General features: G+C 36.3%; 2 protein-coding genes across 2 annotated transcripts in view; one reads left to right on the top strand and one right to left on the bottom strand.

The window, feature by feature from the left end:
• The window catches only part of dock1 (dedicator of cytokinesis 1), a 592,086-nt gene that overhangs the window by 320,582 nt on the left and 258,899 nt on the right, over window positions 1-12,605 (bottom strand). The gene's annotated exons all lie outside the window — the stretch shown is intronic.
• Window positions 1-12,605, top strand: part of insyn2a (inhibitory synaptic factor 2A) — a 52,855-nt gene that overhangs the window by 5,575 nt on the left and 34,675 nt on the right. Inside the window, exons 2-3 of the mRNA XM_087998958.1 lie at window positions 1,609-2,769; window positions 9,123-9,194. Of these exons, the coding sequence (XP_087855084.1) occupies window positions 1,616-2,769; window positions 9,123-9,194 (1,226 nt within the window). The 5' untranslated portion in view covers window positions 1,609-1,615. The remainder of the gene's footprint in view (window positions 1-1,608; window positions 2,770-9,122; window positions 9,195-12,605) is intronic.

Raw genomic sequence — 12,605 nt, 5'->3', positions numbered from 1 at the left:
AAAAATGAAAAGAAAAACTAAAAGAAAAGAAACAGACAAAGCGGATGAGCTCCGGCTGAGGAGTCCTACTCCTCCGCCATCTTGGATTTGACAGACTTAACAGTCTTTGGCCTCTTCCCAGCCAGTTTGGTGGAAAAGTTGTTGTGGCTTCTATGCTTAGACCCAAATTAAAATTAATGTCAGGTTACAATAATGTTTTTGCAATTCAAAATGAATATGTAAAAGAGCCTCACTGACTCTAAACAGATGCCCTTCCTACCTTCAGGTTATAAATTCAGCCACTCTTATCTTGGTGACTTCAGGTGAATGAAGTAACTTGGAATACTTCAAATAGAATAGAATAGAATTCCTACAGTGTGGAAACAGGACCTTTGGCCCAACAAGTCCACACTGACCATCCGAAGACTAATCCGCCTAGACCCTTTCCCCTACCTTTACCCCTGATTAATGCATTAAACCTACACATCCCTGAATACTATGGGCAATTTAGCATGGCCAATTCACCTAACCTGCACATCTTTGGATTGCGGAAAGAAACTAGAGCACCTGGAGGAAACCCATGCAGACACGGGGAGAATAATGTGCAAACTTCACACATACAGTCACCCGAGGCTCGAATCGAACTCAGGTCCCTGGCACTCAGCCAGCAGTACTACCTCTGAGCCACTGTGCCGCCTACTTGCATCTTTTTGGACAAGTAGCATTAAATTAAATCCTACTTAAAGTCATAAACATTTTTTTTAAAATGTAGACTTCAACATTAAACCAAGTTTATAGTGGATAAAATGTACTTAGAACTCAATCAAATATAAGTGCATGTGAAACTTCACTCACTGACCCCACAAATTTACTCCAGAAACTAACCTTTATTTTAGTCTTTCCTTTCAAGCAAACAGACAATATTCTGACTGAGAATTAATCTTTGTAAAGGAACATCCTTAGTATTCAAGATCAAGAATAATTTAAACACAGACTAAGAAGGCCACACACTAAGTTTTTTTTTAATTAGATGCAAATACCATTGCTGTCAAACTCTCAGTACTTGAAGACAGCTAAACAGGCTTTGCTTGGTGGATCTCTGAATGAATTCAGCAGTACACACGAATACATAGCTTGTGCATTTACTCAAATCAAAGATTATATCTCTATGTAAGATTCTACTGCTTCATTGGCTGTAAAAAAAAGTTTCATTGTCATGAAACTCAATTAAGAACAATGCTGATGCATTCTGATCCCTCTCCCCACCAAGATGAATGCTTAGATAGTTTTTTCAATTTCCCTCTGTTCTTAAGATAAGCTAGTCTGATTAAAAGCAATTGTAGCCCTGTGCAAACTAGCAAAACCATCAGATTTATAAAACTGTTTTACTCTAGTTTTGCCATAAAGCTTTAGCATGCAGTGAATTTTCCTTGTGAAATAAGACAATGGGGTGGAGTTGGGGAGGGAATGGACAGACTCAAAAATAATTACACAGTTAAATTAATTTTCACAAAAGTGCATCTCATTGTACAAGTTCAACAGTAATTTACAACAAAGATTTTGATACACACAATCCTTCACACAGTACAAGCTGTTTTCAAAAATGATTTCCATTGTTCTCAATTGTAGGTAAAAGATGGTGAGTAAGGAACCAAGCAAATGTGAACTCACAAGTACAGAGAATGAAGCTGAACAGGCAGCTTCACAGACATTGGAAATGAAATACGCACTGGATCCAAACAGGCACATTAGAAAAAGAAATAAAGCTCTACAGGTGAGATTTAAAGATATCCGTGAGGCACAGAATGAACAAGAGAAGAGACTTTCTGCAGCACAGCAACTGGACAAGAAAACAATGAAAGCCATTTCCTATAAGGCAGCTTATCGCAAATACATGACAGTGCCTGCACGAAGGTCAATTCCAAATGTAACCAGAAGCACAGGTGTGCAGACATCACCTGATCTTAAAAAGCGGTATAAGACATTTCCTTTGGAAAGGAAGAAAGTGAACGTCATTAAAATTGCTCCGACTGTTGACACGTTCAGGAGACAAAACAATGATTGGACAATTGACATTAAAGATAATGCTGTCAATAAAGACTCACAAATGAACACAGAAATCAGCTCACAAAGCTTCAGCAAACTGAATAAACAAGCTGGTAGTGACAGTTTTGATGATCCTAGCAACAAGGATCCAGGAATACACAGTTTCAATGAAGAGCTCGCTCATGTTTTAAATTTGACAGAGTCTAACCCTACTGAGCAAAATTATCAACTGTGTCATATGGCAAAATATAAGGTACCATCAGAAAATCAAAACTTTAACCAATCTGCACAAAGTGAGCTGCAGCTAACAGAGTTCACCTCCTTCCACTTAACAGAAACCAACTGTGACCTTTTGCAACCTGATTTATCAAATTCCTTTACACGGGATTCTTCACAAAATGTGACAGCACGAGAAGTACTTGAGAGAACTTTGCAACCAGCCAGTCTGCATTCTTTGCCAGTGAATGGTCAAGCTTGTTCAGTACAGTCTCCACAAACTGAAGAGGAGCCCTCTGAATCTACTGTGTCAAACATTACAACCAGACATGAAAATCAATGTCAGTCTAATCAGACAACAATATCTGTAATGGAGTCAAGTCAGCAAATCAGGCCTCTTACAGAAGTGGTGGACCTGAAAGCACAGCTGCAAATAATGGAAAACCTGATCAGTTCCAGTCAGGAAACCATTAAGGTGTTACTTGGGGTTATTCAAGAATTAGAAAAAGGCGAAGCCCTCAGAGAAGGGTAAGATCACACAAAACTGTTTTATCAACAGATATACACACAGTTTAGAAATGAGTTTCCAAATAATAAAATCAGAAAACGAGCTGCTACATGGTGTTCTAGAAAGCAAGGACAAATGTTAAAATTATTAATTAAATAGATATTGTTTAAAATGGGTGACTCATATGCAACATTTTGATCATCAAAATTTAAATAAATTTCCAAACATTTCCATAGCTTATGCCTAACAGAATTGAAGAATTTACTTAACAACTTATCGTCATCAGGTCAATAGTTAAGGAGTGCAATGCAGAACCAGTGACTGAAGTTATATTGTTAACTGCACTTCACTGTAGGTTATACTGATCTCATTGATGAAATAAATACTTCTCACACCTGCTTGAACATATACCTAAATTATGCTCACGTGGTAGGTGATATTAAATTGGAAAACATCTGTTTTTCCATAACATTAAGAGGAGGGAGAATTTGCATTTCAACATGCCCAGGCAGCCCTGGACCAGTTAGGAAGATATGAGCTACGGCTATGCCTCGCATTAGATTCATACTCCAGCCACATTAGACGATCTCCTACAGGATTATCAAATCATACAACTGGAGAGTCACGTCATAGCATGATCAAAGAATATTAAACATGTTAGTTAGGTTTCACCACACTGCTTTCTTAAATTAAAGAAAATCTGTTACAGTGCATTTTGTAAAGTAATTACAGCTCTTTTTTGTTCACAACATTACAGTTTGGATTTCTCTCCCACTAAAAGCAAGATCAACAAAATCTGTATTCTGCAGTTTTGAGAGATAAGCAAGCTGCTTTCTTTGTTTCATGCAAGTAGTACTTCACCTCTGTCCATTACGAAAAGCATCAACAGTAAGCATATCAAGTCACCATGTCTTATGTACATGGTTGAACAATGTTCCACTAGGAGGAGTTGGTGATAAACATCTTTTTAAGCATTATAATTTGTAAACCTATCTTTCAATGACTTACTTAAAAAACAAATTAAAAATCGTCTGTGGATTAAACTTCAAGTTCTCAAAATCATGAATAATTGTTTTATTTTTTATTTTAAGTAGGAAATTTATATATTATCTTTAAATAATACCAACTGATTCCACCAGATGTAACTTAAATTCATGAAAATTAAAATCTGACAAATTAGAAGTCCTGAACAGAAGTTAAAAAATAAGAAAAGCCAAGGTCAATTAAAACTTAAACTAGACAGAAAAAAAATGTTGAAGCTATTTTGAATAAAGTTTAATATTGCAACAGCGTAAAAAATTTGAAAATATGCTTTGTTGTCAGAATACTGTAGGATTGTATTAACCAAGAGGCACATTTGATAGATGTGAGCTGTGAAGAAAAATGTTCATGAAACAGAAATTAGAACAGATATACATTAGTAAACACTGGTGTTATTTCTCAAAGTTGTGAAATTCATATTTTAATAATAATCAATAATTTTACATAAATGTCTTATTCAAGGAAATCAGATTACGGGTCAGATATTACTGCTACTTTTTATTAGCGGACAAGCAATTAATACAACCATGTAATAATATTTTTGCAGTATTTTAACCCTTACATATATTAATTTCCAGTCTTGTGTGTATTCTTCTCACGACATCATGATTGATTATTCAATAAAGACAGTAATTATTTTGGTGTGAACAGTAACATTGACTTTTTTTCAAACAAACAAGTTTCCAGCTTGAATGTTTAAAATTATAAATATCTAATTCAAGAAAATATTTGGAATGAAGCATTCAAATGGTTCAACAACCAAATGAAAATAATGTTTTGCAATGTACAAAAGCCAGACTCTATTGAAATATATTTAACTTATTGTAAAGGATTAAACCGATGCCTATGTGAACATCATCCAATAAAAACAGTGGCGGTTTTGTGTGCTTAGCTCTGGTGTAAACTGCTTTTCCAATAAGGTGATACATGATATTCACTCAAGCCCTTAATACTACCATGCATTTTTGCTCCCTTTAAGAGTTTAAATTGTAAGTAAATTACTATCAGCCTTCTACACAATCTTTTTTTCAAATACACTATTGGTAATTAAAAGCTGTGAGACCAGTTCAAAGACAGAGAGGGAGCAGATGGGTTGCTATTTTTGGGTCAGATAACCTGATAGGGCTTGAAGGAAAATTGTCCCATCAAGCTTAATAGCATCAGGCCTCAGCTGGGAAATACAGAAGCCCAAAAAAGTAAGGTGAGATAGGAGACTGCAGCTAGTGAAAACAGTAGACGGAAAGTGGAAGGTCAGGAAAATCCTGTATGGTGGGTGGGAAAGATGAAACTGTGACTTAGAATAAAGGGAAATGATACATTTCCACTAAGCTGTGCACATGTGTTACCATGCAGCAGCCAAGAAGATACCAAGCAGTCTTTGTTCTATGTCAACTAATGAACATGCAAAATAATGGGTTGCAAACAAGGAGGAACTTTTTTTTTACCATAATCACTGCTGAGAGAGGCAGATGGTGGTAGGAGGCAGAGGACACAGCTAAGTTGGATTAACAGGTCCATGGAAAGACATTTGATTTAGAATACCCTGCCTCCCTTTAGCCTGCCAGGGTTAACTTTAAAACGGAGATTAAATTTGCATCACCCAGCTTCTGCCTTTTGGGAGTTGGTTGGTTGCTCCTCTTCTTGCCTCCATTACAATTGGAAGTCGGTTGATTCAAACTGGGTTTAAAATTGTTAACAATTTAACATCCCGCTCAGCCTAGATTCACCCATTTTTAAGGATGCAACATCAGTGATAAGTGTTCAAGATTTTAAATTAGAGAAAAAGTTTATTATAATTCATTCAGAGATATGGTCATGTAGCAAGTCTCGCATTTATTATCCTCACTTAGTTGCCCTGAGAAGGTAATGGTGTGACTTCTTCAATCACTGTCAATAATGTGATGAGGGCGCAATCACAATATTCCAGAAAGTTGGCTTTTACAGACAATCTGACATGTTTACGGTGACTTTTCAAGTACCCCCAGCATTTAAATTTAAAGCTCCATGATGAGAGGTGGACCTTCAAAACGGCTACATGCTAAGAATGAACTTAAGCAAAAGCATTGTTCAAACTGAGTTCAAAATTTAACTATTAGCAAGACTTAGGATTGTTTGCTGCACACTAACATTACTTTGGTAATGAAAAGCCTGCTGAATCTGATCCTGCATTGCAGTATAGATGAAATGTGATCTTAATAATAAAAATCATGTCTTGTTTTAGAGAGGGGAGACAAGAGAGCAAAATATTTAATTAGATCAACAACAATGTACGCCCACAATATGAACTAGGTAGAACATCTAACTGTATTTGTAACTGTTCAGAAGCATTACTTGCAATTTAGGACATAAGAATTGTCAAGTTCACTGCCATTTTCGACAACTCTAAAAAATCAAGTTAAAATAACTTGGGCATACATATGAAACAAATACTGAAAAAGTGTTGCATTCTCCTGATTACACACAATTCTCAATCCTATAACTTGTATGAAAAATCTAAAAGACCTTAATTTATAATACAAAACACTTAGTGCAAAAGCTTTATAGCCTTTTTTGCAGTGGAATGAACTTCTACCAGAAAAACAACACTCACTACCAAGATTTTCATTATTAGAAGACTTCGGGATGTCATTATATTGAGAACTATTTCCACAACAACAACATTATAGGAGAATACAAATGTTTCTTTAAGAATGCACATAACAGCCATCAAACGCTGTTAGCGATTTTCAATATTTCTTAAATCTTTAAGTTTCACTGCAGCCTGAGGGACACTACAAATTGCAAATGCAACATTGCTTATAATATTACTATTTCTTTGGGGAAATGGTTTTCAATTTCCAGCAACAGAAATCCCTGTGCTATAGAGAACAGAAAATAACTTCAAAGTTCTGACATATAGAATTAAGTTCGTACCCCTGCTCTTTGCTTGAAAAAATTGTGACTTTCTCATCCTTTAATTTTTAGGCTCCATTACCAGAAAATAAAAAGCACACTTCTTGCTTTTTACATACAAACATGCAATAGTTCAAAAATAAAACTGTGTTACAGCCAACAGAACACGAGATTTTAATATGTCAAAAAAACTGCTCAATTATACGCTTTTTTTCAAATACATTTTTCCTTACATAGACAGGGATAGAGTTGGATATTGGGACAGACTGTATTGCCCGACTTGAAGCTGGCCAAAAGCCCTTCTTCTGTATTATAACTACGCTGGGTCAATTTTTCAGACATCACAATATATAAAAATTGGCGCCTATATGACTGTGTCCCTCCATAAAGAGCCCTGGGATTTGCCAAGTGAAGCAAATATGATCTCCTAGCAGTTGATTAGTCTCCTTTCTTATCCTGTTGGTCATAAGTCTTAGACAGTCCTGCTGACATAAGGTGGGAGATGAAACAAGATCCAGTCTAAATCAAATGAACATTTAAGATTAAATAGGAATAGAAAATTATCACTATTATAAACACACAAATATAGGTATGTACATAAAAGTTGAAATAACAAACTCAGTGTGAGAAAAGGTAAAAAAACAAAGAGGTTGCACTTCTGAATTACACTACTGTGCAAATTAATATTGACAATTCCCACAGAAAAAAGATTTTTAGATCAGTAATTAGTGAACCTACTGATTCAAAGCCACAATGGATTTGAATTTGTAATAGGGTGGGAGCTAAATGAGTAGCATCTTTCTACAAGTTAGCTAAATTCCGAGCATCTTGCAATTGCTGGAGGAGAGAGTAGATATCTTCCTCTGTATTTTACTAGAGTCTCATAGTCCATGCCTTATGAAAGTTAAATACTAAAATACCTACCCAAAAATCTCAGAGAATACACATCAATTCACCCTAATGGTTGACATTTTAATCTCACTGCCTTGTCTCAGACATTATATTAATAACTCTCTCAAAATATTATTTTTGAAAGAAAACAGAGATCACATATGTCATCAATAAGGTACGTTACACAGATACTTTATTTGATTCACTTGTGGGATATAGGTATTGCCAGCTAGGCCAGTGTTTATTGCCCATTCCTAATTGACTACACAGCAGTTAAGAGTCAACCACATTACTGTGGGTCTGGAGTCACATGTAGGCCCGACCAGGTCAGGTCAACACAAGTCACCCAGATGCATTTCCTGACAAATGAAAATGGTTTCATGGTCTTTATTAGACTCTTACTTCCTGATCTGTTGTTGTTACTATTTTTGTTGTTGTTGTTATTACTTATTCAGGCCAAAGGGCATCAAAAGTCTCAATTTAGAATGATGGCTTTTCGTGACCACATTTAATTTTGTACGATTACTTAGATAGCTAAAATTCTAGCAATGCTTCACTGAAGATAAAATCTGAAAATTCTGAAAGCACTTGACGAATGCATTGCGGTTGGAGGTGGCAACAAAATTCATTTTAAAATAAAAATGAAAGAACTTCTTTTACAAACATCTATATCCAACAAAATGGCCAACTATAGGAAAGACAAGCATATCATTGCTGCTTCCCTATATTGGTAAACAACAGTGGCCTACTTGTTAAATGAAGGCATTTAATTGGTTCTCTAAACAGCCTAAATAAATGCATCAGATGTAGCATCAGTGAGATCAAAAATCTTTACTGCAATTGTAAACTGCTTACTAAGGCAAAGATGAATTAAAAAAAAAATCATTTCTTATCTAATATTGCATTGTGACAAAGATAGGAAGTTATAACTTAGAACAAGAATACATCCCTCCTGAGCAAATATCATACCCAATGGAAAGAAATGAAACATGGCTAGACTCCAAACCCAAACATCTGAGTACATTTGGCCATTTACCGCTGTGCAAAATGAAAAAGACACATTCTTCAATGTTATACACATTCCAACATTAATCTTAAGAGAACAGAACTCGTTACATTCTGTACGTGAATGCGAATACTGATCCTTTATTCTATTACTGCGTCGACATAAATTTTAATATTTAAAAAAGTTACAACCATTCTGACAAATAATTTCATACGAGTCAAAAGGATGCTGTCTGCAATAGTCTTAAACATACTTTACCTTATCTGTAGCATGAAAAAGAAATTAAATCATTATTTAAAAAAAAAACAAATAAAAGGTTATTTTTCTGTTCCAAAAATTGAAGGGATAATTTTGATTAGTCAGTTTAAAACTAGAACTTAAAATTAAAACATTGATAAATAATATTAACGAGTGGTAATTTAATATTTCAATATTAACTGGAAATCAATAAATAAAATGTAAACATTTCTGTTACATTTTAATTCTTGCCTCAAAACTAATTAATGTCCTTTTAGTATATAACATGCACCCTTCTCTTCACAGACTTTCCTATCGAACAGGACAGGATACTGCAAACTGTGACACCTGTCGAAACAGTGCGTGCATCATTTATAGGTAAGTGACTTGAAATAAAAAACGCATTTTTAATGGTCCACATCATCTTAAATATGCAGGTTTCTGGTTATGGCGCAAAAAAATGGCATCATAGCTTTAAATATCACAAACATAACAAAGGTTACTTCACTTTAATTGTTCTTTTTATGTTCTTTAAATATATCTGAATCCCTGTATACAAGACACAGCTACAAACTCAATGCAAACAAGCTAAGGTCACTATGCTTTAGGATTCTAGTATCTGGTAACAGTCATACAAACTTCCCAAATATCGATGAAGTTTATGTTTCAATTCTTTCATGGGATGTTGGCATTGTTGGAAGGCCATTATTTTAAAAGTGGAGGGCTGTTTCAATGGGAAAATGTATAAAATCAATATAGTGAAGAAAAGTCATGCAAGATATTCAAACCCTGGGAAGTAGTTGGTCATCTTCCATACCGATGCACAGGTATTCTGTTCTTTGACAGCAATGTGGAGGAAAAAACCAACAAGAGTACTAAAATGTCACAGAATTAGTAAGTACCATTCCAAGCTAACATCAGATCAGAAAACGAGGGCATAGCTGGGTGGTAGGTCTACCTGTGGAGGATGAACATCTTTAAAAGTAATGGGGCAGCATAGTGGCTCAGTGATTAGCACTACCGCCTCACAGCGCCAGGGATCGTTTTCCACCTTGGGCGACTGTCTGTGTGGAGTTTGCACATGCTCCCCATGTTTGTATGGGTTTCGTCCGGGTGCTCTGGTTTCCTCCCACAATCCAAAGATATGCAGCTCAGGTGTATTGGCCATGCTAAATTGTCAGGTTAGGGGCAAATATAGGGTAGGGGAATAGATCTGGGTGAGTCACTCTTCGGAGGGTCAACCTGGACTTGTTGGGCTAAAGGGCCTGTTTTCATACTGTAGGGAATCTAATCTAATTTAGCATCCATCTGTACTGGTTCAATTGTCCTTTAAAAGTGGGACACTTTTTAAATGTATCAGGAGATATAAGAAACGTTGTTCTGAACTTTATATTTCACTATTTTCTAATCCTATGATCTGCAATGCTGGACTTTGTAATTCTTTATTTTTCTAATTTTTTTTCCTCTGAAGAACTTTTACTGAAGAATCTATATCTCAGTATCTTGTACCTAAGATGGCACTGCAAATGGCGACTTGAAAACTTTTCATTTTACACATTTCAATACGTGTGACAATAATTCAATTCAATGATACAAAGCTGATAATAAGATTTTGTGGATTCACATTTTCAGTTTGGAATAGGATCATGTTAGCAGTACCAACCTGATGCAGTGTATATGGTTTTTCGAGGAACTATGTGCATTTTAAGCTACACATATTATCTTGAGCCCTACAAAATGGTAAGGGAAGGCAGGGTTTATAGCTGTCCATGTCCTCCCCACAGCAGCATTTTACGGTTGACATAGTAAGTGAGGAAGATCATCACACTCAGAGACCAACTGTACTACTTAAGTGGCTAATTAAGAGCTTTCTGCCCTTGATGACATTTTATCAGTGGTGGATGAGTCCTCTGCAGTAGGAGGAGTGCACCTGGTGAACCTTGAGTTCTCCCCTGCAGTGGCCAGTGCAGAGTAACAGTCGATGGTGGAATGACACATCTTTTTTAAAAACAGCCAAATTCATGTGGCTAAAACTTGCCCTGATGACAACATCCATCATTTCTGTACTTCAGTGCTGTGCAATTTGTAGAAATGTCTTCTCACCCACAAGGAATCAGTGCACTGTAAACTGAAAGACTTGGTGCCAAAAGGCTCTCAAAATTCTGCCAAAATTAATTTTGCGCTTCATAAATTCAATCAATCTCATTATTTGTTATTTTTTATGCTACTGTAACAACCTAATTTGTAAATAAAACTTGTTGTTGTTTAATGTAACAACCAGACAGTGTGGTATTTACCGCATTTTGAATGAGATAGAAATATCATCTGGCTACCCTAGGTTGTAATAGGTATGTTAATAAAAAAGGTACTGTTAATCCTTTGCATGTTATCCCATCAGTAGCACATTTAATAGTACAGGCTTTGAGCCATAAGAGACTCAAGGAAAAAAATTGGTTCATATAGCTACTTTAAGTGGCACCTTGCAGATTTAATTGAGATTCACTCCAGACTTATGATCCACCAGGCAGATAGCTCAATGGGTTTGATCCTCATGGATTTCTTTAGTACTATCATTACAGAACGATGCATACGCCATACACGTAATGACGCACAGTACCCAAGACTCAATGAAAGTCTGCACAGCAGAAACAAACAAATGTTTAACTCCAGACTGAGTTAAACAATGACTGAATTCAGTCAGGGTGTTAGGGTTCCCATCAATGGGCTGAAGACACAGGGGCAACTTCGCACAGGCCATTTTTTGACCACCACCCAATCACATTTTAGGCCAATCTAGCATACAATTAATTGCCGCTGGGCTCCTGTCCTTTCAAAACTACAGAAGTCAACCTTCAAGATCTTCCAGACAACTGGAACTCTTTAGCGCCACATCGAAAAAGTGGAGTCTGGGATCATTAAAGCTAGTCAAGCAGATCCTAGTAAGGGTGTTTGAAGATAATGGAATATAGCAGTGAGGGCATCCATTGTTATCTGAAAGCTCCTCTATGGGCCACAGAATATGTGATTGTGAAGAATTCCTGGGTTCACCAAGTGGTCTTTCCAATATGGTGGAGAACACACCCACCCCTGATAAAATGGAAACAGCATAGAACATAACAGCACAATACAAGCCTTTCAGCCCTTGATGTGGCACCGACCTGTGAAAATAATCTGATGCCCATCTAACCTACATCGTTCCATTATTATCCATATGAATCTCCAATGCCCATTTAAATGCCCTTAATGTCGACGAATCTATTACTGTTACAGGCAGGCCGTTTCACACCCCTATGACTCTGAGTGAAGAAACTACCCCTAATATCTGTTCTAACTCTATCACCCCTCAATTTAGAGCCATGTCCCCTTGTGTTAGCCTTTACCATCTAAGCAACAAGGAACCCTTAATTACTCATTTAAACACCACAATTGGCCATTAGGTGGGAAGAATATTCTCCATCTTCACCACCACAGGTCAAATACCATGGAAACGGGAGGACATAGGCACTCTATAAACTGACATTGTCACCATTTTCGGATTCTCTCTACCTCTTAGCGGACTGAACGACCAACTAAAAGCAGTGGGAAAAATCATGATTTCTAACATGAATTACCACTTTCTCTGCACTTTTTACCAATCATGAGCTAAAATCAAAGCGTGACCAACTCTTCTTAATTAAGAACTTGAAAATTATCTGGTATAGAGAATATCCGAGATTGCAAATAATCTGTGGCAGTGTGGTTGGCATAGCTTTCAAAGTCAATGTTGAAGAGAGATAATGAGGGAATCCT

This window comes from Chiloscyllium plagiosum, unplaced genomic scaffold (genome assembly GCF_037043375.1).
Source record: "Chiloscyllium plagiosum isolate Xiang-an unplaced genomic scaffold, Cpla_swu_hap1 HiC_scaffold_22, whole genome shotgun sequence".
Taxonomy (NCBI): Eukaryota; Metazoa; Chordata; class Chondrichthyes; order Orectolobiformes; family Hemiscylliidae; genus Chiloscyllium; species Chiloscyllium plagiosum.
Note: the sequence above shows the minus strand (reverse complement) of the source record. Positions and strands in the feature narration are given on the sequence as shown.